At 41.0% G+C, this 25,996-nt stretch overlaps 1 protein-coding gene across 2 annotated transcripts in view; it reads right to left on the bottom strand.

The window, feature by feature from the left end:
* Positions 1-25,996, bottom strand: part of rasgrf2a (Ras protein-specific guanine nucleotide-releasing factor 2a) — a 35,538-nt gene that overhangs the window by 2,199 nt on the left and 7,343 nt on the right. Inside the window, exons 2-27 of one of the 2 annotated variants that reach the window (XM_030064829.1) lie at positions 18,471-18,577; positions 17,642-17,789; positions 17,273-17,362; positions 16,928-17,181; positions 16,728-16,807; positions 15,983-16,176; positions 15,692-15,801; positions 14,754-14,872; positions 14,489-14,652; positions 13,591-13,657; positions 13,331-13,467; positions 12,503-12,585; positions 12,143-12,391; positions 11,747-11,839; positions 9,174-9,682; positions 7,325-7,450; positions 7,112-7,201; positions 6,852-6,958; positions 3,638-3,750; positions 3,274-3,334; positions 2,938-3,041; positions 2,110-2,194; positions 661-858; positions 456-535; positions 231-348; positions 47-115 (exon numbers count right to left, since the gene is read on the bottom strand). In XM_030064829.1, coding sequence (XP_029920689.1) covers positions 47-115; positions 231-348; positions 456-535; positions 661-858; positions 2,110-2,194; positions 2,938-3,041; positions 3,274-3,334; positions 3,638-3,750; positions 6,852-6,958; positions 7,112-7,201; positions 7,325-7,450; positions 9,174-9,682; positions 11,747-11,839; positions 12,143-12,391; positions 12,503-12,585; positions 13,331-13,467; positions 13,591-13,657; positions 14,489-14,652; positions 14,754-14,872; positions 15,692-15,801; positions 15,983-16,176; positions 16,728-16,807; positions 16,928-17,181; positions 17,273-17,362; positions 17,642-17,789; positions 18,471-18,577 — 3,555 coding nt within the window. The remainder of the gene's footprint in view (positions 1-46; positions 116-230; positions 349-455; positions 536-660; positions 859-2,109; positions 2,195-2,937; positions 3,042-3,273; positions 3,335-3,637; positions 3,751-6,851; positions 6,959-7,111; positions 7,202-7,324; positions 7,451-9,173; positions 9,683-11,746; positions 11,840-12,142; positions 12,392-12,502; positions 12,586-13,330; positions 13,468-13,590; positions 13,658-14,488; positions 14,653-14,753; positions 14,873-15,691; positions 15,802-15,982; positions 16,177-16,727; positions 16,808-16,927; positions 17,182-17,272; positions 17,363-17,641; positions 17,790-18,470; positions 18,578-25,996) is intronic. The other variant, XM_030064830.1, reaches the window with a different exon arrangement.

Below are 25,996 nucleotides of genomic sequence, written 5' to 3'. Positions count from 1 at the left end.
TATGATAAAAAAACAACAACAGAGGCATCCAGTTTATTCGGCACACCTTGGGCTGGTGCTCTATCCTGTAAGGGGCTTGCTGAAACTGACGAATCTCTCGGATAATGTGAGAAATCTGAGGGAGGAGAGAAAGTTAATAGAAAATATTCAATCAATTACCTAATAATAAGGCTTATAAAGGACGAGAAGGAGGAGGAGAAGAGGCACAAAATGACTAGTTCACTCCTTACCATCCTCATCTTGGAGAAGTTAACGAGGCCCTCCTCAGTGAAGTTGGGTGTCCCCTCCTCGATGAAGGCCAGGTCAGTGAGGTACATGCCCAGGTAGGGCACACATGGAGGGTTACAGCTGCACAGACACGGGCACAGCGCCAGCATTAGAGGATTCACGTGTAACTACTGGATTTACTCAACATTCACCACTGTGGCTTCTTTTTGGCAAAGGGCAATATTTACTTTTTCAGTGTCTCTCTGAGATTCTTGAATCTGCCCTCCGATGACACAGTTTTCTGCAGCCTGTCCATGAGCGACTTCGTCTGGCAACCAGAGAGCAGACAGCCACAAAGGCAGAGAAAATCATTAGACAATTCTGCCTGGGAGGATTACAGGTTTAATTTAATGTGCAAAAGAAATTGGACTGTAAACCAGCAAAAGCTTCAACCTGTTTGCACACTTTGGCCCATGTCTTCTTCAGCCTGTAGATGGCGCTGCGGTTGAGGGCAGAAGTGATCTCCAGCACACCGTTGTAGTTGTTCAGACAGCGGCAGATGTCAGCCACTGCAAGCCACTTCTCTATGGAGCTGGCCCTGGATCCCACGTCTGTATGGGTCATAATCTGAGACGCCACCAAGTTACTCATCTGCAGGGAGAGGATGAGAGGTGGACTGGCATGTTCAGCACACAGAGTGAAAAATCATTCATTAAAATAGTCGCTGTTGGTGGGCAGCCTGTTGTCTGGCTTTGCCAGATGTTGTTAATTCCAAATGTTGATCTTTCTTTTTTCTTTTTGGATTTCCTAATGCTTGAAGGCAGCAGGGGGAATATTTGTTCACATCATCAGGTTTGGGACTATGACCTTAAATCTGTAAAAATGAAAAAGATTGTTAACCTCTTCAACAACTGAAGTCACTAGAAGGCTATGTGTTTGATGGCAATTTGTTTTCTTATTCTTATTCTTTTTATTTCATTACATTTATTTATTTAATTAATGATTTAATGTTTTAATTTTTTATTTATTTGTCTGTTTGTTTGTTTTCTTTTTTTCATCTTGTCCTTTGTCTTGATAATGTATTATTTGCATGTATTTTGCTGTATTTTTTATGTGCTCTGCAAGGAATTTTAGTTGTCTTTGAGATAAAAAAATAAAGAAAAATATAGGTCATTTAAAAAAGTGAAAAATTACTTTTTCACCTCATTATTGAATCCTCCATGCCCTGATTTACACCAAAGTAAATATTTACTGGAAATACACCACATAAAAATAACATGTACTGCAGAAGTAATGCATAAAGATGAGAAAATCTGCATATTATGTCTGTTGCTCCCAAAGCGGGTTTATTACTACTAAAGTGTTTAAAGCCTTAGCTCTTCATCAGCCAGCAGACATAAGTAACACCTAACACATGTACAAAAAGACAAATAAATAAGTTTTCTTGTGTGCATTTTTTTTAATCAATATTCCATTACTTCTGCTTCCTAGAAAACAGTGTATTTATAGTGGTTTCTTTATGGTGCACTGGTCGGCAAACATAATAAAAAGATTTAGGATTTAGGATTTAAGAAGCCCTCCCTTTATATGAAACACATTCGAGAATTTCCCTGGTTGGGATCAATAAAGTATATTTATCTATCTATATAACATCACAACTTTGAAAATGACTCTTCTTCCTGCTCTCGACTTGCTCTAATAACAGGGCAGTAGATGTGCTAGAAGAGGTCAGCTGTCTTCCATTATGTTCTTCTGATTTATCCAAGTGAGAGTATCTATGTTTGCCACTCCCTCTGTACCATTTGTCCCAGCCCAAAATTCACATTCAGTTGTAAAGTCAGATTACAGAAGCAAAACACCACCCAAAAAAGTGGCACATGTGCTTGTTTTCTGGAGACTTACATCATTAAAGTGCTGACTGGTCTTCATGATGTAGGGAGTCCTCTCTGTCTTGTCCTCCTTCATCCAGCCCTGACCCAGGAACTCCCTGCAACACAGCACAACCTTCAGCACAATATGACATTTCTCAGCTATATTGGTCTCTTAAGACACATATAAAAATCATTCTCCAGTTTTTTCCACACATAGTTATTCCAGCTTCCTTAAAAAAGCATTCCCAACCTATGGACTGTGCCCCCCTAGTGGTCCATGAGGGTGTTGCAGTCCCCAATTATTGGCAAAATAATATAACCAGTTTTAATGAAAATATGCTTATTGGTACTGAAATTATTGTAGGCTGTCACCGGTGGTGAGTAAATTGAACTTGCTCTCAGAGTGCATCCATCTCCTGTGTTATTTGGGAGTGGATGTGGACTGCAGATATTTTTTGAGATTTTCAGTTAGGCCAAGTGTTTGTAAAGTTTGGGAAGCCCCTGCTTTTTAAATTTTAGGATTTGTTCCTCACTATGTCTGCTAGTGTGTTTTCTTTTGTATGTTTATATTCCTGTTCTTGATAATTTGTTTACTGGATCGGCACCTATTGCACACCTGTCTGGCCAGGAAGGGGTCTCCTCTCTCTGTGGTCCCACTCAAGATCTCTTCCATTATCCCTTAAATTTCATCTTTGTTTTATTTTTTGACCCAGTATGAGGGTTAAGCTGTAAAGCTGTGGGCCTATAAAGCCTTTTCAGACTGTAAACAGTGATATTGAGCTGTAAATTTAAAAAAGAAAAGCCTTGTTTTTATATGACCTGCCTCCCTAACATGAGCTGTATTTGAGCATCAGCTTACTCATAGGGGATGCTCCTGAACACAATGTGGTCCAGTAAGGTGATCTGCTCTGCCAGCTCCATCGCTGAGAGAGACTCAAAACACTCTGCCTTAGGACTCTCCGCCTGCAGGAACACACACACACACACACAATAACTACAGCTGCTAGAAGAAACCAATAGTCTTATCACAATGAAGTGTAGTAGAGGACAGCTTTTCTGTTTCACAATCAGGAGATACACTATTTCAAGATTTCTCTTAAAAGCTTGGCACACTGCAGCGTTTATTTATTTATTTATTTAGGCTATAAGTCCCTCCTGTTTGGTACTGTATAATTCTGCAGGCAGTCACACTCACCATTTGTAATATGTCCTCTATCTTGAGTTGTGCATCATCTTGTTCTTCTTGAGAAAGGGCACTGAAGAGCAACACAGACAATGTTACAAAATGACTGATACAATGTTTGATACAATTTGTGTGTGTGTGTGTGTGTGTGAATATTATATTACCATATGAAACACTCTTTCTCCACCTAAATGTTGAAACTGCTGATTGTGGGATTATATAATTGTACAAAATAAAGTTGTTGTTTTATTTCTTTATTCTATTTGTGTGCTTACAGATTTCTGCTCCCCTGCAGTTTCTTGCTGCAGGGGCTAAATGTCACCACAGGGATCAACAGTGTTTCATCTGATGTGTGTTTTTGTGTGCTTGTGTTTACCTTAATATGTTTGTGGTGGCTTTCCTTTCTTGCGGCAGGAGGTCCGGATCTCGTAGGACCTCCTCTAAGAGCATGATCACGCCCAGCTTCAGCTCGCTGTTCATATCGAAGTCCTGATGTATGAGACAGGCATTCACACACACATTTAGTTACAACTGGAGTGTAGATGTTGAGTGTTTGCTGACAGATAGGCTTAAGCAGGTTTGGCAACTTTACAGATATTCTCAGAAAGACTTGGCCTGTTTTGCTGAACCCCCAGATATGAATATAGACCTTTTTTCACAGCAGCTACTCTGACATGAAAAAGGACATTAATTGATTTCTGCTCTGTTTGAGTGTAGCAGAGTGTTTCCAGTGAGGCAGCATCAACAACAACAGGACCCTGGCTCTATTTTAGACCCAAATCGACCAGAACCTTAATTAACGTCATTAATAACAACTGTGATCACCTGTATTTTATGTCAAAATAGTTGCTGTGAAAGGTCTATTGGAAGATTTTGTCCATGTTGGTTATGATTTTAGTTCTTTCTGTAGTACCAGGTACTTGTTAAAAATGCTCCACTTAGTTTATAATTAACTTAAAATATGTACTTAAAAAATAGTCATCAGTAATCCCAAAGTCCCAGGCATTGCTCCAAGCCTTTGACATCATGCCCACAGCCACTGCAGTGGCTCAGAGATTGAAGTGCATGTGTGGAGGTCGCCCTCTAGAGGACAAAATCATTTTTTCAGTCACCAAACAAGTGCCAGAGTTTCAACTTCTGATCTCATTATAACCATCAAGCTTTTAGGTGATGTTTTCATTCCTTAGATACAATTACAATTTCATGTAAACATAAATTAAAGAAACGTAGTACAAAGCATAACAGTTAGGGATATGAACTGGTAATTAACAGCAAATTACTGATTCTCGCTCGATATGCCCAACTAATGTCCAGTCCGCTCCAGGTATTCATTGCATATCAGAGGAAGCATACTGACATTACGATGATGTCCCAGCAGACAGAAAGAAAAATCTTTGTAATTAATGGCTGTGGTTGGGCGTTGCCATTTGTCCTTCACACATCCTTAATAAGGATGTGAAGCCCTTTGAGACGTAACTGTGACTAAGGGCTATGCAAATAAACATGAGTTGCCTGAAGAGTAATAATGCTCAGTTTAAGAATTCACACTGTTCATACGAATCAGTATTTGCCTTTATAAACTCTATTCCAATACAAGAAAACATTTATTCTGTGATGTGTTAGGAAGCTTGGTGGTCCTTCATAGAAAAAAAAAAGTTGGCCTAGTGTGATTGGATACTAAAAGGTGCATAGAAGTTTCATTAAAAAGACAGTATGTACGTGTTTATTCTGTAAACATGTCTGTCTAGATTGTCATACCCAAACAAGCTCTACAATAACACCATCAGCCCTGAAGTAGTGGCCAAACTGCCCATCCTTTCCAATTCCTTGTGTGAGGGCCTGGCTGTCTATATGACATCCAGATTATAAGATAGGACACTCTCCACTCTCTTAATCCTGATTTAGATGTGCATAGTGGGGTGGAGCTTGAGCTGGATTTATAGGATCATGTCCCTCCAGAGGCAAAATTTATTTTCACAGCTTATAGACACACAAGGCCAAACCACATGACTTCAAATTATTGATGCACCTAATCTGTCACTAAACACAAAACAGAGTGCTACAAAGTCTTATGGTCGTGTGTCAGCTAGGCTGTAGGGATACACCGATACACTTTTATTTCAGTTCCAATACCTGGGTTTTGACTGATACAGAGTACAGCTCCGATATCACAGTGCTTTTTTCTGGATTATTATTACAATGATAATGTCGATGATGGTTATCATTATCATTAGTATTATTATTGCTGTTGTTATTGGAATTATGTGCAAGGTTAGATGAGACTGTATTAAACCACACAAAACTTCCTATTAAAAGAGAAAAAAAATATACAAAAAGGCATTCAATTTAAATGTATTCCAAAACAATTTCTTTTTAACTGTATGTTACAGGTGCAGGCAAATTGCAATGGCAACCCCTTTAATGCTTTGAAAAACCTAAACAAATCAAGTGCACACTGATGCACTACCAACTACTAGTAAGTAGATTTCACTAATAGCAGTGAGCACTACAATAGTAGTTTCCAATTTGACTGCAGTATCAGCACACTCCACTGTGGCGCTTTACTGTAATCAGCACAATGCAGCTGGGAAGGCACTGCCAAAGGAGAAGATAACCTCTGACCTGCCTCACAGACTGTTGTGCAGGCAGTAGTGATAGAGTAACTACAAAAATATTATAGAAATGTTACAGGCAGCATTCTGTGTGCATGCCTGTCGCGTATTGGTATGTAGATCGGTAACATCAGTCCAATATCTGATCCTTGACTCTAGATCGGAACAGTGGTAGGCTGTTGTGCATCCGCAGTAGGTTGTTAATATTTTGGTGTTTAGGGATGTGGATCTGCATCCGATTTTTAATTGCCACATAGAGTTTACTCATGCTTTTAATCTGACAAGATTTTTTTTTTTTTAAATATGAGTATACATCAGAGTAATTATTACAGGGTCTTTTAAATTCTGACAATATGACTTTTTGTTCATATTTTTGTTAATTTCCTCATGATGATCACTATTGAGCGCTTAGAGTTGACCAATCTTTTTATTCCCCGCTACAACTGTGATCACTAGCATTGCATGGACGTGGACCTTGTTTGCAAGGACACAGTGCCAGGTTTATCAGCGGAGACCAGTAGTGCATGTTCACCTCCAGGCTAAAAAGTCCAAGGGCATAAAAATAACACATATAATCTCAAATCTTAAGAATTAAAATGACAGTCCTTAGATATCCCTCAGGAGGACTGTGACCTTTCAGAGTGCTTCCTGGGTGGGAGAAGAGGCAGGCAGAGCAAAGAGCACCTCCATCAGGGCAACAAGTGACAGAAGAAAAAAAGTACAGGGTGGGATGATGAGACGGGAGTAATGAGACGGGGGCAGGAGCAAAGAGGAGGGGCTAAATGCTGTGCTCAGCTTCCACTGGTTTACTGGGCCTAACGCAGACTTTCAAGGCCAGTGAACACGAGTAAGGACTTGTGGAAGAACTTAAGAAGCTTGTGGAAAGAGTGGCGAATGTCATGTTTATCGTGGGCTCTAATTAAATCGTACAGCAGCAGAATTCTCAGTGAAGTGGGATTACAGAGGCTGTACACTCACCTGGGAGTGCTTGGAAACCCAGTGACGCAGCACGTTGAGCACTCTGTTGGTAGCAGCTCGGCGGATGATGAATTCTTTGTCACAGGCCTTTTCAGAGTTACTAAAACCTGGGGGGGAGAACAAAACATGAGCCCAGACAAGAGCTTCAACTCCTTACTGTAAATGCTTTGCTATCATTATTGCTCTTGAAAATTATTTTACTGTTCCAAATTTCTAGAAAAAGACAATTTGGGACTGTTTTTCTTTTTGCCCAGGCTCACCTTGAGAGCTGCTGTGCCCGGCAGCAGCGGTGGCGATCGCAAAAGCCGAAGCCGGTGACATTGTACAGCGAGAGTTTTCCCCTGTTGTGACTGCAGGGACACAGAGATCAACAGGTATATGACAATACATGGAGGAACAGTGCTTACATGGCAGCTGTATGTGTGTGTGTGTGTGTGTGTGTGTGTGTGTGTGTGTAATCATGCCCTTTGTACCTCCTGCCTGCCTGTAGCGCAGATGTCTCGGTGTCGAGGGTGAGCGACAGGGAGACATGTCCCCTGACTCACTGGGGGCTGGTGACTCAGGAAGGAACTTGTCCAGGGATACTGACTCCAGGACAGCTGATGGAACCAAAAACACAACTCCACATCAAACACATTTTTTTTTTTTTTTTTAATTGATTATACTGGTGTGATAACATGGCACAGAAAACTGGCTGCTGATGCCACCAGTCTCTGATACCCATTTTTACAAATTAGGGCCATTTAATTTCTTTGGTTTTATTGGCCTACATATTCTATTTATGTGCTTAGAGATTTCTGCTCCCCATTAGGGAGAAAAAAAAAAGATTACGGAGCCAGGGAGGGGAATATTATTCCAAGAAAAAAGAAAAAAACTGAGATTAAATTCGTAAATTTATGAGAAAAAACTCAGAAATTTATGAGGAAAAAATTTGAAATTTCTAAGATCAAAGTCATAAATTTATGAGAAAAAACTCAGAAAAAGTTTTCCTCATACTATCAGATTTAGAAACATGTAACATCTTTCTTAGCATCTTTCTATCTAAGCACTTTGAAGAGACATTGCCGTGACTTGAGCCCATTCAGAAGAAAACAATATTGTGATTCTGGGCTAAAATCACCAGGATTTCGTTGTTACTAAATCCGATTGCAAATAATAATTTGATGACGTCACCAACTGCAGGCAAGATACACAGCAAGCGGCAGTGACTGCAGTGTCGGACTCCACAAATTTTTTCCCTTCAATGGCCCTAATATGCCACTGTAAAATTTACAGCTGGTTCAACGATGACCTAAAATTAGGAGTTTGGAAGAAAATCAGCAGCATAACCTCAAGGTGAATGTACATCCAGATAGCCTGTTTTTTTTGTTTTTTGTCTTCCAGGCTTTTTCTGCTTTTTCTGTTTGCCAATTTGCATCTGTAGACTGGTGGACAGGAAAGTAGAGCATTTTTGAGGGTTACGGGACGGCTCTCCATTTTATCCATTTAACAATATGTAATTTTCCTCTCAGGAGACACTCAGCCTACCATGTAAGAGCTCTATTTATCTCTTCATTTCCTTTCTCTCCTCTCCACTTTGTTTTCTCATATTTTTTGACCTGGTACTCTGCCACTGTTTTGTAATGGCTGGCCCGTCAGTCCTGGCCAGATGGTGACGTTGGTTCAACAGGGTCAAACTAGACAAGAGCAAAGAGTAAGACCATTCCTCCAGGGAGTAAAAATGATCCTTTTACATCTCTCCATCACTCTCACTCTCTCTCTCTTCCCCTGGTCCAGTGGGCTGGTAAATCATTATTAGTGCTTTGTCACGATCAAGCCGAAATGTTCCTGATGTGTCTCTGTGGGGTGAAAACCCTGTATCTTCAATTTCTTTTTAACTTAATTTGAGATTTACATTCTCCTCTGTGGGTTAGGAAAGTTCCTCAAAGCTTGGGTAAATGAAATGTTTTCAAAACTAGTTAGATAAATGCACAAGGGTGGCGCTAAGAACAAGATTGTTTTCTTCAATTCTGGAAAAGTTGATATCCTGAAGAGTTTTCGAAAGCATTTGCAATTGCCGTCCTAAGCCCTTCTGTAGATGGTGCTAATGTTCCAAATAATTTTTCAAAGTATTTCTATGCCAGATGTGAAACACCCAGCTTGCTACTGAAAATGTGAGCAAAATAAAGTCTATGTCTGTACACTTGCAGTTTCTTAAATTATGTTTCAACATAGGTGTATCGCTGTCTGTGCTGCTGCATTAAGGAATGTGCCTACACACGTGTTGATGTGCGTATGTGACTGGCAGAGTGTGAATCATATGTTTTTGTGCTCCAGCTATACCCCTGCGGATGCTACGCCTCAGCTTTCCACAGAAGGCGTCGATGCGCGGCAGCTCTCCGCTGATGTCCTCCCCTGCAGCTGGGCTCAGCTCTGGGGAATTGGGACCGCGGCTGAGGTCTAGAGGGGCCTTGGTGGAGATGGGGGGCGGAGACGACACCCCAGAGGCCTGGGGAAGGCTGGGAGAGCGAGTGGCGGTGGGTGGAGGGGAGGAAAAGCCAGAAGGGGGCCTTGGTGAGTTGGGAGGAGGAGAGGAGATTGAGGGACTCTGACTGGAGGTGGGGGAGTTGGCAGCGGAGGAGGAGGGGGTGGTGGATAGGTCTAACGCTCCTGCTTTAGCACTGATGGGAGAACTGAGGGAGAGCTTACGGGAGTGGACGGGGGAGGAGGTGCGAGAAGGTATTGAGAGAGGAGGAGGAGAGGAAAACTTCCGGCAAAGCCTCGGGGATTTGTTGTTCAAGGGGTCGCTTCCCCACGTGCCCTGGTTGGTGGCAAAGAAGAGCTCCAGAGACCTGAGAGGAAGAGAACAGATCGAGGGCAATGAGGAACAGATGACCGATAAATAACAAAATCAATCAATCAATCAATACATACCTAAAGATGAGACGTGCAACATTATTACACTGATATTGATACAATCAATATCAAGCCCATTGATTAGGGAGGTTAAGCTCCTCAACTACCTTGAGGCAGAGCTGCTCTTTAGGCAGAAATTATATTGGTTGGCTTTGCTGTCAGATTTTATGGCTGCGCAATTAATCGCATATCAGGCGAGATTACGATTAATCACATTTTCTGCTCTAAACAGCAAATGAGCATTACAACCTCCAACAACAATGTGTAACACGTTGAGCTTGCAAATGTATTTGCAAATCTGAGGCTTTCACACTCCTGTGGGCTAATAGTGGTGTGTTTCAGCGTCACACAGCCAAAACAAGTGCAGAGACGGGCTCTTACGTAAAATGAATAACGCTGAACCAAGCTCGCCCGATGCAGAAGACGATGCATTAGTACACATCTGACACAGCATTTTCACTTGCCAACACAAAATAGGTTTTCTATTAATAAGCATTATAATCACAATTTATTGTAATTGTGATTATAATATTCAAGGGGATTAATTGCTGGTTATCGTATTTGTGTAAAATCATGGATTATCACACAGTTCTATCAGATTTATCTGATTTTCAGACCTCTCTGGCAGCTTTTTATTAATGACAAAGTGAATTACTTTTTCAGACCATGGAGAACAATGCTAATATGCTGCCTCCTAAAGCTTTTGGCAGCAGGTCAGTGCAGTTGTCAGTGCAATGTAAATTTGTGTTACTGCAGGGGCGCCGTATATGGGGGAAAAGTTAAGACAATTCCAAGGGCCCTTGCCTGACAGGGGCCCCAAAAATAGGTAAAAACTAATATAAAATTATTAAACCATCATCGAGTAAATACATTTTTTTTTTCATGGGGCCCAAAATTCCTGGCAGCGCCCCTGCTTGTTTGTCTCATTTAAGCAGATCTTTCAATCACAGCACTTCCAACAGGACATGAAAGCTTTCCCTGCTATAGCAGATATAAGTATTGTATACAATTTATAACATAATGCCCCCCCTGGGCAACCTATAGTGGCTATTCAAGCAACCAGTAGCCACTTTATCCAGATTCCCCTCTGGGATCAATTAAGTATTTCTGATTCTTCTTTCTGATTCTTTGGAGGAGAGCGGCACTAGACTGCCATGTATCTCGCCTGCAGCTGATGACCGAGACTCCGGCACAAGACTCTCACACTTTACCCTGAAGGTAAGAGCAAAAGAGGAAGCATTATGAAATCTAGCACTATTGCTACTAACAAACAAACATACATGAAATGCAAGCCAGCTATTTGGCCTCGTTGACCTTTCACGCTCACACAAGCCATTGTTAAAAACAAAATCGATATATCATCCAATATATACATATACAAACATTTTTTTGCAGTGATCCTAAAATGTGGTTGTGTGTGTGTGTGTGTGTGTGTGTGTGTGTGTGTGTGTGTGTGTGTGTGCGCTTCCACAATGTTTTCAAATGGTCTTAAACATACAGATTGGCTTTTCTGCAAATGCCTATTTATTTTTATCTATTTTATTATTTTCTAAATATGTGTCTTGTAGATTGGCTTTTCTGTGAGCTCTTTATTTATAATTATTTTGATTATTTTCCTTTAAACATTTGTCATCCTTATTTTCAGGATAATTTTTATTTTAAGTTCTTCTACTGCTTTGTCTTCTCCTCTTTCCTCCTCCCCTCCTCCTCCTCCTTCTTCTTCTCATTGTTATTATTATTATGATTATTATTATCATTATTACCATTATTATTACTATCATCATCATCATCATCATCATCATCATTATTCGCAGCGTGACCTTTGCTATTTGCTATCACCTTTGCTGTTCAAATTGGCCAGCTGGTTGTTCACTGTTTCTTGGTTTGGCTCAACAAGTGATATTAACAGATATTAGATATTAGATATGAACACAGCTGGTGGAAGGAGATTACAGAGTGCATGAGATGAGTAACCAGGCAGAGACAGTGATGATATTTACTTGGACTGGTCCAGTGCAAGCTGAGTGATCTTCAGACTGTAGTCAGGACAGAGGGATGTGATGGATAGACGGTCGGATGAGTGGTACTGGACCCTGAGAGGGACAGTGACAGGAGGAGGAAGAGGAGCACAGGAGGAGTGGAGGGGAAGACGGCGACAGGTAAAGAGAGGAGGTGAATGAGAGGAGAGACGAGGGAGTGAGAGAAAACGTGGAAGTGGAAAGGCGGAGTGAATGGCAGAGGTACTGCAGACAGCCATGCATGAGTCTGTCACATGAGAGAGGAGGGAGGCAGAGTGAAGATGGTTGAATATGCATAACAGTAAACACACAGTTAGACCTACGGCAGCGCTAACACAAAACTGCAGTTATATTCATATTAAAAGCAGCTACATGCACCTGACAGGTATGGAGGTGAACGGCTTCTTGTAGATGTCAGCCAGTTTGTCCATGACCACGGCGGCCGTGGTGAAGATCCTGTACGTGTGGAGGAACGTGTTGAGGAAGTCGATGGAGAGGAAGCGCAGGTCGGTCAGCCGCTCCAGTAGCCGCTCCACGCTGGCATATCGGATCTGCGGGACCTTGCAAGAGTTGAGCGTCTTGCTGAAGCAGATGTCGACGTCGTCTTTGTGCAGTCGGGCGTCAGACCTTAACGACAAAAATAACAATCAGTCGCCAAGTTTGACTTATTGGATGTAAGTGTCAATAATCTGAAAGACAGAGGATGATGTTGGTATGACACAGTAAATATATTCCTACTTGATCATGTGTGGCACTGTGACTTTGGAGTTTTCCTCAAACACGCTGGTCATCAGGCCGTTGCAGCGGATATTATCAATACACTGCATAGAGAACGCAAAAAACACAGGAGATACAGAGAGAAATGTTAAGAAAACATCACCGTCGCATTCCTTCAAGTCCACATCTGGGAGGGGCCATCATGTCAAAAGTGAGGGGCATGTAATGTTCAAGACATAAAAATAAATCAGTAAATGTGTCACTTTAATTGTGTGTACAAATGAACCCTTTGAAAACCAGGAGCTGGCTTTATCTTTGAAAGCTTTTTATTTCACCCTCTTAACAAAATTCACTTTTTAATTTTTTCTTTTATTTCTGTTTTGCTTTTCATTCGGGGGAGGATTTTTTTAGACTACAAATTTTTGCATGTAATTTTTTTTCTGGTCATTTTCAACTTTTTACTAGTTTTTGCTCATTTTCAGGTCTTTTCTTGCTGAATTGCTCTTCACCATTTTCATCTTTTTGAAAGAAATCAAGTGAATTTGTCAGATATCAAAGGGTTAATTGCTCATGAAAGAAACCAAAATAAATAAGTAAATGAATAAAAGATACAGAAAGGATGAGATGGTCGACTCCTGACAGTGGGTGAACTATATCGTAACTGGACTAACACTTTGTAGGTGTAATAAAGTGTGAGGGACAGAGGGGACAGGTTCCCCTGGTGAGGGGGACACGTCTCCTGTCGTCCCCCATGTCCACTACACCCCTGACATGTAACACTGCTTTAAAACTGCTGCTGACTGTGCTTAGTGAGCTCAATTCAAACCTGACCACGAAACACTGTCTTACCTGACTGATATCACTGGTCCAGGCAGCTTTCTCCTGGCGGGACGGAGCCAGTAAGACAACAGAGAAGGACTGACCATCAGGGGGCTCCACCACAACTTTGAACTCCAGATGATTGAAGCCCTGGCCTGCTGCATTGTCTATAAATGAATGGACCATGCATGAATCGACAGCATAAAATCAAAACTAAATTACACAAACTAAAACTGTTAAAAGTTTCATCAGGGTTGGATCAGCTTTGAAATTCAACTTTTTATACTCACAGTCCTCATCGTTGGCATCCAGTTCTTCAATGAGAGTGCACTCTATCAGAGATAAAGTCCCTCCTTGCTGTTTGGGGGGGAGAGAAAAGAAGTGTTCCTTGTAGTTCAGATTTAGCAAGATTTTAATGTTTCTATGCCTTTTGTTCTCTCTTTGTGTCTCTTTCTCTCTTTGCGCACACACTGCAAAAAAATCATGAAACCTGTTCAGCACCTAAAACATCGGGGAGTGAGGTCTTGTTCTTCTAAAGCAAGAGAAAAGTTCTGCTGAATTCAATTATTTTAATTACAGCATCGTGCAGTTTTAAGAATTTTCTTGAAAGATGTGAAAAAATCTTCAGAGAAGGTGGAATAATCAGTTCACACACACACACACACACACACACACACACACACCAAGTGTCAATAAGGGAAAATTCCAGGAACAAGTTGGTTTGTATTTGTGATTTTTTTTTTTTTTAACTACACCCTGCTGCTGCCCCACTTGTCACTTTTGGGTCTTCTTTTGATAAAGTTTCTATAAGTGCTGCTCTTTTCTTGGTCTGTTCAGCCATAGTGGCTCTCTCTGGTCATACTAACTGCCCAGCTCTTCTTCTGCCGAGTCTAAACAAAGTTTTGTCACTAGACACTAATCACTCTGACTATGTAGGAGGTGAGGTATATGACAACAAAACATCTGATTTTTAACTGCAGAAAAAGAGATAATTGATCTAGCACTTAAAATGTCACTAGCTGGATGTTAATGCCTAGTTTTACTGTTATGTGTTCTATCTCCAACAACACCAGATATGAGTTAACACAATGTGTATTTTATTGTTTCCAATCCCTTGCCTCACACTGCACCAGACTAAACAACTAGTTAGATGGTTATTTTTGCCAGTGTGGTGTGATAAATTCTGACCTTGAGCAGGTGAAGTTTGCCTCCAGACGTGCGGGTACAGATGAGGAAGTGTTTGGTGAACAGAAAGCACTGTCGTTCTCCCTCCTTCCTGAGCGACAGGGAGCCCAGGCGGACCTTACTGAGCATGCCCCGCTCGCTGCTGGACGGCAGCTGGATGAGCGAGCCTGGCACCAGAGAGACGCACGAGTGAACGAAAAGTTGTGGTGACGCTGAATAAGACAATGAGAGAGACAGAGAGAGAGAGAGAGAGAGAGAGAGAGCTCACCTTGTCTGACGAAGGTCTGGCTCGTGTCGAGGAGGATGTCACAGCCCTCCACGATCATCCTCTCTATGGCCAGGTTCTTCCTGATGTTCTCCGTGTCACTCACCTCATCGTGCATCATCCTGACAACACAGTGCATCATCATCATCATCATCATCACCATCATCATCATCATCATCATCACCATCACCATCACCATCCTCACCATCATCACCATCATCATCATCACCGTCATCACAATCACCATCATCTGCATTATCATCATCATCATCATCATCACATCACCATCCCCATCATCATCATAACTATTTCCATAATTGTGCCATCACATACACACACACACACACACACACACACACACACACACACACACACACACACACACACACACACACACACATTTTGTGGTTGTTTTTCTTGTAATATAATTTAATATATAGAATCATAATAGCAACAATTATATATAGTTTCCTGTTGTTGTTTTTTTTAATGAGTTTACAAATTTTGACAATTTGTTGCCAATTTTTGAATAATTTTGTTGCAGTTTCTTATGGATTTACAACAAATTTTTTGCTGATCTGATATTACAGCCTTTTATTTAACCTTTTCAAACTTGAACAAGTTCAATTGATTTCTTTTTTTTAAAAAAAAAGAAAAGAAAAAAAAAAACAACCGGAAAGGCAACAACCAAATTAGCAAAAAACAAACAAAAAAAAGAATATAGGTAAAGATAACTAAGTAAGGATTTAGTAGATAAACATAAAAAATCCAGATACTTGCAAAAAAAGGATTTGAAAACAAGACAAGAAAACTATATGTTTAGTTTAAGTGCTTGTGAAAGGCACACGTGTCTGGTTGTGGGGGCCCTCTGTTGAGGAGGGCAGGGCCCCAGTGGCTCTGACTGCTGTGTGTCACTTCCTCAGGATCGTACGTGCACTTACTTTGACAGCTCCTCCAGTTTGGATTTGGCAAACTCCAGGCTCTTGCGCTCCACGTGCTCATGAGGTGTGTGTGCCAGCAGCTCATGGAGAGTGATGATGTACCGCGGAATCTGAAACACCAACAACATATACGTGTGAAAATATGTGTGACATAGTACGTGTTTTGTGGGAAAGCTTTGCCTGCCTGTTATGACAAAGGTACTGTATGGATGGAGAGTGGGTTTAAATCAAAGGTGTGAGGGGGAAAAAAACATTTGCAGATGATTTCTTCAGACAGCAGAGGTGTGGTACCTGGAACATGGGATAGGTGAGGAACGTCTCCAGCATCCGGCCCTCACAGGCGGCGTTTGACTCGTACTGTTTCAGCAGCTTGTCAAAGTCTCTGTTCTGCTTGCAGTTGGCGAGCACCTGCAGACTGTACTGGTGGTTACGCACAAACTCCTGGTAAATGTTCAGCATGGGCAGCAGGATGTCAAACAGGTCCGCTGGGTAGGAACACACACACACACAAAATATTAAAACATATTTTAATACAACAGACAAAAGAAACATTAAGACTATAACATCATTTGTTTTGCAGTACTGTACTGTAAAGGCTGGTATGATCTGCACAACATAAAATATCATCATATCGTTGACCAAATGCTTCAAATTCAATAATGTGATGATATCGTACGGATTAGGGCTGGAACAATAAATCAGTAATGCAAATCACTGCGAAACCTCTGCTTCTGAGAGGTTATTGATACACTTGTGCTAAGAATCGATATTTGGGTTTTCACCTTAATTTGCACATTTGAGTTCCAAAACTCAATCTCTGTACTGTAATGTAGTCTTCAAAACCAGCAAAAAGACAACACTTGTGCCATGTCACCATGTCACGATGTCTAAAATCCAAGATGGCATGTAGTGTCATATCACAATATCGATATACAACTGATGAATCGCCCAGCCCTAGTGTATTGTACAACAAAAGCACACTGAAATTAAGCTTGCTACTCACTGTATTAAGTGATAAATTATTCGGTACACTCACCCAAAACTAGTGTGGGCCAGTTGGCTATCCGAGCCTTGAGGCCCTGATGGAAAATCTCGTGCAAAAACATGATGGTTTCACTGGGGAAAGAGAACTCGTCTTAAATCGCCATCGACTAAAAGATCAAATATTTCTCAGAAAATAACAGCTATAAGATTCACACACACACGCACGCACACACACACACACACAAGATGTACCTGTTGAGGAAGATGCTGCTGACATCGTCATGGCTTATGGGGGGTTTCTTGGAGCTGGCAGCCATGCGGAGCGGCCTGAGGAAACAGTTAACCAGGATGGAGAGCTGGTGGACGTACTCCGTCTCTGCCTCCACCATGTTGAAGACGATCTGGTTCCTCTTCCTCATGCTCTCAGCGTGAGGAGAGCAGATGTAGTCCTGAACGATGATCTTCCACTTCCTCCGGCACAGCCAGCCACGCATGAAACTCTGCACCTGCACAGTCACAACACACAAACTTTGAGCCATCTATCACTCTGTCTGTCCATCTAGTTCAAAGTTACTCATAAAGTTGCTTGCTATGTACCTTTTTAATCTTTTTAATGTCTGGATCTTCCTCCTCCTGGTTGTTCTGGTAAGGCTGCATCCTTTCCTTGGTTTTGTTCAACACTACAATCTGGCAAACCAACAAATTTCCATGTAAATATATGGACACAAATGATAAAATATTGATGAAAACATGGCAGAGGTTCAAAACGATAGATGCTGAATGACAGGGAAGTAATAGTCCTGCTGATTTACACTGACGTGGAGCTTATGCTTTAAAATTGAGTGTTTCTTCTGGCCTGTCAGACACATACGCATGCCTCCAGTGGCTGTGCCAATGCATGCGTGCGCGGCCACATGTGGATTTGTGTATGCATGCACACGCATATGTGGATGCTTTCATGCATACCTCAGCTTTAAGCCTCTCTATCTCAGTGTCCTGGTCCTCCAGCTGTGTCCGAAGCTGATTGGCTGCTATCTTCTCAGTCTCCATGATCTGGACCAGGTGGATGTACTTCTGCATCAGGACCTCTCGCTCTATGATGATGTCAGAGTAACTACGGGGCAACATAAGAAAAAATGACACGGGCAGCCATAAAAGACAGATGGGAAAAGCAGATCATTAAACATGCACACACAGCATTAACTGGCAATTCACATTTATAATAAATTGCACTAAAATCCATCACAGCAGATTTGGAATATGTGTGTAAAACATCATTATACAAGAATAAACAAAGGTGTTATGACATGCATAATATTTTCTAGTGAATGTTAAGATAAAAATAGGAAAGAGAGAGAGAGAGAGGGGGAGAGAAAATAGAGGTCGAGTGGCAGATCAAGTCTGTGATGTAACCAGTGTAGCAATACAGCACCAGAGTGTGACCTAAATGTGAACCGCTGCGAGCAGAACATTTCTGTGCATGTACACGTGCACGCACACACACACAAGCACACACACACACACATGCACACACACTCAGATGTAAAACAAACATGGGATAATGTGCAGTGGTTATTTCAAATGTGCAAGCGTCTTCAAGTAAACCACAAGGAAGGGAAGGGTTTATTCCATGAAATCCACAACAGACCACAGCAATAAATATAATATAAAAGCAGGTTTTGCGCAGGCACATTTCCTTACATGTTGGACAATGAGTGTGAAAAGAGATACATAGACAAAGAATAAGCATGTGATTAAAAACAGCAGTGCCACCTGCATTTGAATGCACTCTCACCTGGCCTGCTGGATGCACTCGACCCACTCATTGCACTCTGCTTCCTCCTCCGTCCGCAGCTCCAGAGGCTTCTGTCCGTCATGGCCGAAGATCACCAGGAAGTAGTGCTGAATTAAGGAACATAGACACAACATCACCATGGGTATATGTCCTTCCACAGAGGTAATCCATAATCCCACTCCCTGCTCAGGTAGAATAATTCTCAATACTTCTAAATACCGTATATATTAAACACGGGCTCCTGGGTTTCCAAAGGGTTAAAGGGCAACCTCTACAGGTCAGAGCTCCCAGTTTTTCTGCAGTGCCAGCTAACTTATTTATACACCTTATTGTATATCTTAATTATAAATGCAGGTTATTTTCAATATATTAACAAATATACTAAAAAATACATAAGCATGGCATCTCATTTACTTTAAAAGTCCTTCCTTTATGGCATGGTCACTTCCTGTTTTTGCTGTCTTGCCGCTGGAGAGCTCAGCTTGTAGATATTGCATCTTTGCTCAAAATCAGTGACTGAAACCTCACTAAATATAGCAAGATATTTTTTTATGTGCTGCACATGGCCCTGATGAAGCAGCTGTTTGCAGTTTAACCCAGCCTGATCTATTAGAGCCACAGAGGGTACATGAGCAAAGTTTAAGTGCATGACAATGTGTGTCTACGCCCACAACATGCAAAGTCATCACTGAATATTAAATCAAATTTGCCATCAACCAAAGACATTTTGCAAGTCCAGCCTGATCTGATCCACGGTTTAATATCTGATGTAAAATACCTCTCACACAGTATTCTGAGATGAGTACTAACTTTGAATGACATCAGTAACACTTCCAGTATCCTTCACAGTTATTTCTAACATCCCAGTGTCATTCCCTTCGATAACCACTCACGGCACTGATCAGACACTAAACAAGGCCCAAACAACACTTCCACTTTCAACAACAATGGCTTCAGCAGCTGCACCATCAACACCAAAATCATTTCAGTGTTCGATTAAATGTCACTAAATTTCAACATTGATTATTTTCTGTGATGGACACACAAATAGCCAGTGTATTTCTTCAGATTTCACCCAGAAGCCAAAAGTAGCCTTTAAATGTATTATAGAAATTACTTGATATTGACGTGATGTTATTGATATTGACTGATATGATCAATTTTATTGTGATTTTACACTGCCTTTGTCCCGGCAGCTATCTCAGTTCTCCCCAGTTGGCCCTGAACCTGACTGTTCATTGGCTTTTTTTGTTTGTGCAATATTTCTTTGTTTTACTTTTGTGGTTTTTTGTTGTTGTGTGGATGGATTTTGCAGCATGACCAAATGGATTTGACTTGACTTTTGGCTATATTGTACAGGCCTAGTTCATAAGCAAATTATATTTACTTATGAACATTTTCTTGACTTAAAACTAAAACAGTGCTCGCAAAACATTGTGTCAGGACGCCACACCCACAAAGTCCCATCAGCATTTCACACTTGGAAATCTTACACATGCTGTCAGGATCAAGGCTTCCTGCTGCCAGCGTGACTGCTCTGCTACTCTGCTTGTGTCACAGTGCTGACTTGATCCTTGATCTAGTTTGCCTGAGCCGAGATGAAGGTCCCAATAACTTGTTGCACCAGCACTTTACAAACACCGAGCTGTGGCTGTGACCACTAACGCTGCTCCATGAATGGGTCATGTTGTCTATGAATATCATGACGCCTCTGGGTTGAAATAACCTAGATGACCAGCTACTCTTCATCGCACTGTGTCCTGCCACTCCGTCAAAACACATTAACAATGATAAACTGATGTGACACAATGGGCTACATCACCCCCAGCATAGCCCAAGCAAATCAATGATCTAATTAAGTGACTTGAGTGGCTATGACAAGTCTTTGGTCGGTATGCACAAGTAAGGCCAGATGACACAGTGTTGAGAAATGGCACTTTTTGCGATACACACTTTCTTCACAAACACACGGAAACACAGTGACACATGTATGCACGTTCATAGAAAAAATTATTCAACAGTTGCCTCTTTGCAATTTAACTGTACTGGTATAGGCATATATAAAGCTATAAATGCTATAATAATGCCATAAAAAGCTCCCTATTATCTGACTTCTTTTTTATTCAAGACATAAAAAAGACACACAAAGGCAGAGAGAGGAAAATCAGAGTTCTATAATTCTGATTGCTGATTGATTGTAGATTTCCTGACTTCTGGAGGGTTGTTACATTTTACAACTCAGTTCCTTTGATTTTTATATATTGTGTGAAAATTACTTTCTTAGTATCTTCAACTGTGATCTTATGCCCCAAGTGTTTCTGGTCTGACAAAAAATCATTTAGACAAATTAGGTTAGTCACTACATCAGGATATCTTAATAATCCACAAACATATTAGCAAACATTAAGTGGCAGATTTTAATTAAGAAAACACTATTACACTACTACAATAAAAAAAGAATACTACTGGTAAGGTTTAACAACAAGGTTCAATATTAAAACCGATATCCTCTAGTATGAAAACGATCTTCATACCAGCATATCTGTTCACCACATTATGTCCCCAGTTTGACATTTTGATATTAATCATTTTGACATGCAAACATCCAAAGGCCTGTCCAGTGGACTGGCTGAGACAGGGGAGGGCCTTTCACAACTTTTCAGACCTCCGAGTGACGTTATTTTGCAAAAATGAACAAACAAAACAAAACTGAGCAACTTTTTCTGGCCATGGGAGCAATGTGACGTGTGATGTGTTGCATTTGCAGAGAAATATGGATCTAGATTCATGCATTATTATTATTATATTCATGCAACTTCTTCCTCGGTGCTAATAGTCTTCAGAAAGACGCCAGCTATTTAAAACCTACCTACTGGTTAAGACTGCTTACATTTAAATCCAATATATTGGCCTAACACAAACAATGTACATAAAAAAACAAAAACGTGAGCATGACTGAATGAGACAAACTAGTTTCCTGTCTCTCAGCTCCTCTATTACAAGCCTCATAAAAAATTACATTGGCAGAAACTGGGTTTGCAGTTATTAGCCTCCTTATTGGTGATCAAGACAGTGAGGTTGCCTGTACAGCAGGTAAGTCACCGCCAAGGATGCAAAACGTTACAGCTCATATGCATGTTCAGTTAGACAGAATATACACATTATTAGTCAGAATATGCATATTTATTAGTCAAGCATCATATTGCATTGGTCTGCATTCTGCTTTAAGGTCGATTACATCATCCTAGGAGTTAAAAATGATCTATACTGGACGCCTTGTGATTCTGCTTGCTGTAAGAACATACTGCTCGGTGTTTGCTCGTGTTAACAGTGCACATCACATGGATACATAAAGGTCACACACCAGCATAGGTCAGGTGGTAAAAAAAAAAAAAAAAAAAAAAAAAAAAAAGGACATAGTAATTCTAATGAGGGCCAAATTCTGCCCTCAGGCTTGTCCGTACTTTTTCATTTTCTCTATAGTGTAAATAGGAAAGCAAAGATTTGTAAGTGTTAACATGTTGGCAACGAGGTCCAGACAAGGACCACAAAGTCAGTGATCAAATCTGGTGACTGTGTTATTATGATCCTTGCATTTATGTTTTCATCTGAAATCAAAGCATAATGCCAGCTGTGACAGTTAAACTTGAGCTCGACTTTGATAACCGCTGTCAGAGAAAAGGAAAATGCCTGATGCTCAGCTGCTGCAATATTCAGGCTAAACAGGGACTTAGGGTTAAGTCTGAGTGTAAATAATGTAAAAGCACATGTATGCCTGTGTAACGTCTTCTGAACTGCATACATGTGATTTGCACGTGTGTATGCATGAATACATTTCTCTGCCAAATGATTAGCATGACAGTTACAATGCAACACTTTTGTCCTTTTTCTTGACCAATCGTTATTTTCCTACTGACCAAAGTGTTTAGTGCTGCATTTGCCCATTACATAAGTGCATTAGCTAAACAATGTCTGCTGTAAGAATGAGCAAAAAACATTGTTGTTACCAAGATGTCAGCGGTCATGGCATCTGTATGTGGCAGGGCCAGATTTGTTTTTGCAGTGGAGGTTTTAATATGCTTATTACTGATACAACTACATAATCAGGACATCTAGTACAATCCCACTGTTAATATAACATCTTGAGAGATCAGAGAAATAGAAACAAATTGATCTGGGTATTGATTTTTCATTGCTAGAACGTAAAGAGCATGGCTACTACACACATTTTATGGTATGGCTCTTGATGTAATTGCAGATTATTTAGCTGACATCCTGATTTAGGGATCTAGCGAAGGTAAACAACAGTTAGTTGTAACTGAAAAATCAAAACTGCACTGAGCCCTCGGGAAATGTAAATTTAAATATTGAGAGGTATCTGGGACATAAGTGTACTTACTTATCAGTAATTTAAAATGACATAGTTATCACTGCATTCAATAAACTTGAGCAGTAAACATTGTGAAAAATGATTTCAATAACCTATGTGGTACATGGATGGGCCCCAGTGGTTTTTTTTTACTTTAGTAGTTTGTGCCTCTAGAAGCAAACCAAAAACACTCCTGCATATCGATGTTGACAGTACCTTTCTGTGCAAAGTATATTTTATTTATTTTTACATTGTATTATAACGTCTGACAATATATTTTCCTGTGGGGCTACCACAGGGGGAAAGTAGGCCTGTATAATAATGATATAACGATAAGCGGGTGAGAGACACTAGCTAGCGTGTGCCGGCTACGGACCAGAGAGAGGCTTAAGGGCTTGTTTTTGTGCGTGTGTGTGTGTGTGTGTGTGTGTGTGTGTGTGCGTGTGTGCATGTGTGTGTGTGTAGGGGGGAGGGGTTACATAACCACCAGAGCTTGTACAGCTCCTTGCATTGCTAATGCGGCTTCCCCGGCCGCAGGCCCACTTTAAGCTAGAGGATAACAATGACAGGGAGACAGACAGAGGGAGCTTAAAGCCCTGGCTTGCCCTGCGTCCAGCATCACTACGTCCAGTCACAATCATCAGTTCATCTGTCTGGCATGCAGACAAATACAAGAGCCTCTACTCACGGCCAGCGCTTAGTGTTGAGACTCGCCGCCCGTTACAATACAACATGAGACGGATAATATTACTGCTTCCAAGTTATCTGTCTCATACTGTATCTTTCTTACCTACAGGACAGACAATGAAAATTTGGGCTACTTAGCTACTTAACTTAGGGTTTGATTTCATTTGATTTCACAACATGGATTCACTCAGTGGTACAGTCCAACAGTCTCAAAACCATGCATCAGTGTTTCCGTCAAGAGCACGGTGACCAGACATCCTGGTTTGTTCAGGTTTACTTCGGTTTCAAGCAGGGTGTCCCACGTCCTGACAAATATCTGTAAAACACTAAAATGAAAGATACGCTCTGTAGCTGTGCTAAGTACTGAAATAATTATGATGTGTGCATAACACATACATGTGTGTGTGTGTGTGTGTGTGTGTGCAGTGCACTTAAGGGTCCGAGTTTGAGGGTTTGAAAATACGGTCACCCCAGTCCAGAGTTGTGCACATGCTTAGACTGCTGTGTGTTTGTACATCATTCATGGTATCATTAGCAAGTCAGGTTCCTTTACTGTTGTGTGTGTTCCCTGAGAATTTAGGTGGAAATAACATTAGCTTCAAAGAACAATAGGATATCAGGATGAATTAGCTCAGGCAGTTTTCAAGTCTGTGGGAATAGTTTTTCATGCTGTACAAGAATGAGTGGCAATGAATGGCCTCTCTTGAAGGTGAGAAAGCCAGCGTTGATGTCTTTAGTGATGTTGACTGTGTGCATACGCCATGCATCAGGAATAATGTAAAGCAGAGGGGGAACCAAGGAACATAACTACTGGGATTTTCCTGCGAGTACATTTATTTTTGATTTGATGAAACTGTTCAGTTCTCTACAATTCTTCTAGCTCAGTGTAGGACTCGTGACACATAAATAAAAAACCTGTGTACTACATTTCCTGCTTCCACTCAAAAGCCCATGTAACTTCGGTGTCACCACAAATGACATGAAAGAGCCAAGTTCTCCACTTCAGCCCTTTGTCTCTGCAGATGTGTCACTGAGATTCCTCTGAGCAGTCAGCAAATAGGAAGTTTTGGTCGCAACACCCACCTTATAATGTTCTACTTTTTTGCCTAACAAGGTCAACAGCATTCATCAACAAAAGAACTGATAATTATCTGTGTAAAGCAAACGTTTCCCCAGGGACTTATTTCCCTGGCAGAGGGACTGTGTCACTCCACCCAATTTAAGTCATCAAAACACATAAGTGCTGCTGCTTTTAGGAAAACTAATGTGGACAACTTTATTACAGTGATGGAACACTGGTGTGAAGAAAGTCTCTGAAATTTTCATATCGGAATAAACAGAACCTAACATATTTTGCAGATATTACACCAAACATGCAAAATCACTGGTGTGGTCCTTTAAAACTGATGTGATTACAACTAATATGCGTGTTGTGAATTCACAGGACAGAGAGCCTTGTGTGTATGTAGTCTGGAGTCTGTATTTTCATGCATGTTTTTTTTTTTTTTTTGTTACTTGGCTACTGTCGGTTCCTCTGCATGAGTTGGAGAGAAAACATGGGACTGTTCATAAGACAGCACAAGGATGATGTTCGCAACAATTATGCACAGACATACACACTGAGCTATTTCCATGGTTTAGGGACATTTTGACACCTTAAGTATCACCCCTGCCATATGGCCTAGCTGTAACTGCTGGCTGGCTGTTTGGACGGCTGGTTCTTTTTTTAAAACAACATAGCCGGACAGACATGCATCCGAACAGACACACACACGGTTCAGTACAGTACGAGGCAGGACACAATCCCACAGGTACAAGCAGCAGAGTCTGTGTGAGGTGCAGTTGTGTTGACTTGGTATTCAGACACTGTCTGCAGGCAAAAGGACCAGCAAGGCTGCTATTCTTAGTCAAGCACAGCAGCATCCCAGAGCGCTGCCACCCTTACCCTTATGTAGTAACTCAAACATGCAAACACACAGAACATCACACTTTCAAACTCAATACCAGGTGCTCCAGTTTTATTTTCCATGAATTTTCATGTGAATTAACGTTACAGAAATCCCTCAGTGCAATGGCAGTAAATGTTAAAACTGAACCTTTCTTATCCTCATTTCTCACTTCTGTAGTCAAATATATACATGTCAGCTCACATGATCTTTCTCAGAAACTACAAAACAGCCGACTACCATCCATCACATACCCTGCCTGCACTTATCACAAGACTTATCACTTCTGTTTTCTAGCTCGCAACTCGCTTCCTCTTCTTTATCATCATCATCATATTCACCACTGACCACCTCTTTGTCTTTCCTTCTCTGGTCTCGTCCTCTATACCAACACATTCCCATTTTCATTGTACATTTCTTTCCACTATAGTTCTTTTTGTGTTTCTACCACATCTTACTTATGTGCTACATAAGCCACTTCAACTATTCATCCTCATCACCATGGTAACACATCAATCAGGTGG

The sequence above is a fragment of the Myripristis murdjan genome, chromosome 12, assembly GCF_902150065.1.
Source record: "Myripristis murdjan chromosome 12, fMyrMur1.1, whole genome shotgun sequence".
Lineage (NCBI taxonomy): Eukaryota > Metazoa > Chordata > Actinopteri > Holocentriformes > Holocentridae > Myripristis > Myripristis murdjan.
This window is presented reverse-complemented; position numbering and strand designations above follow the sequence as displayed.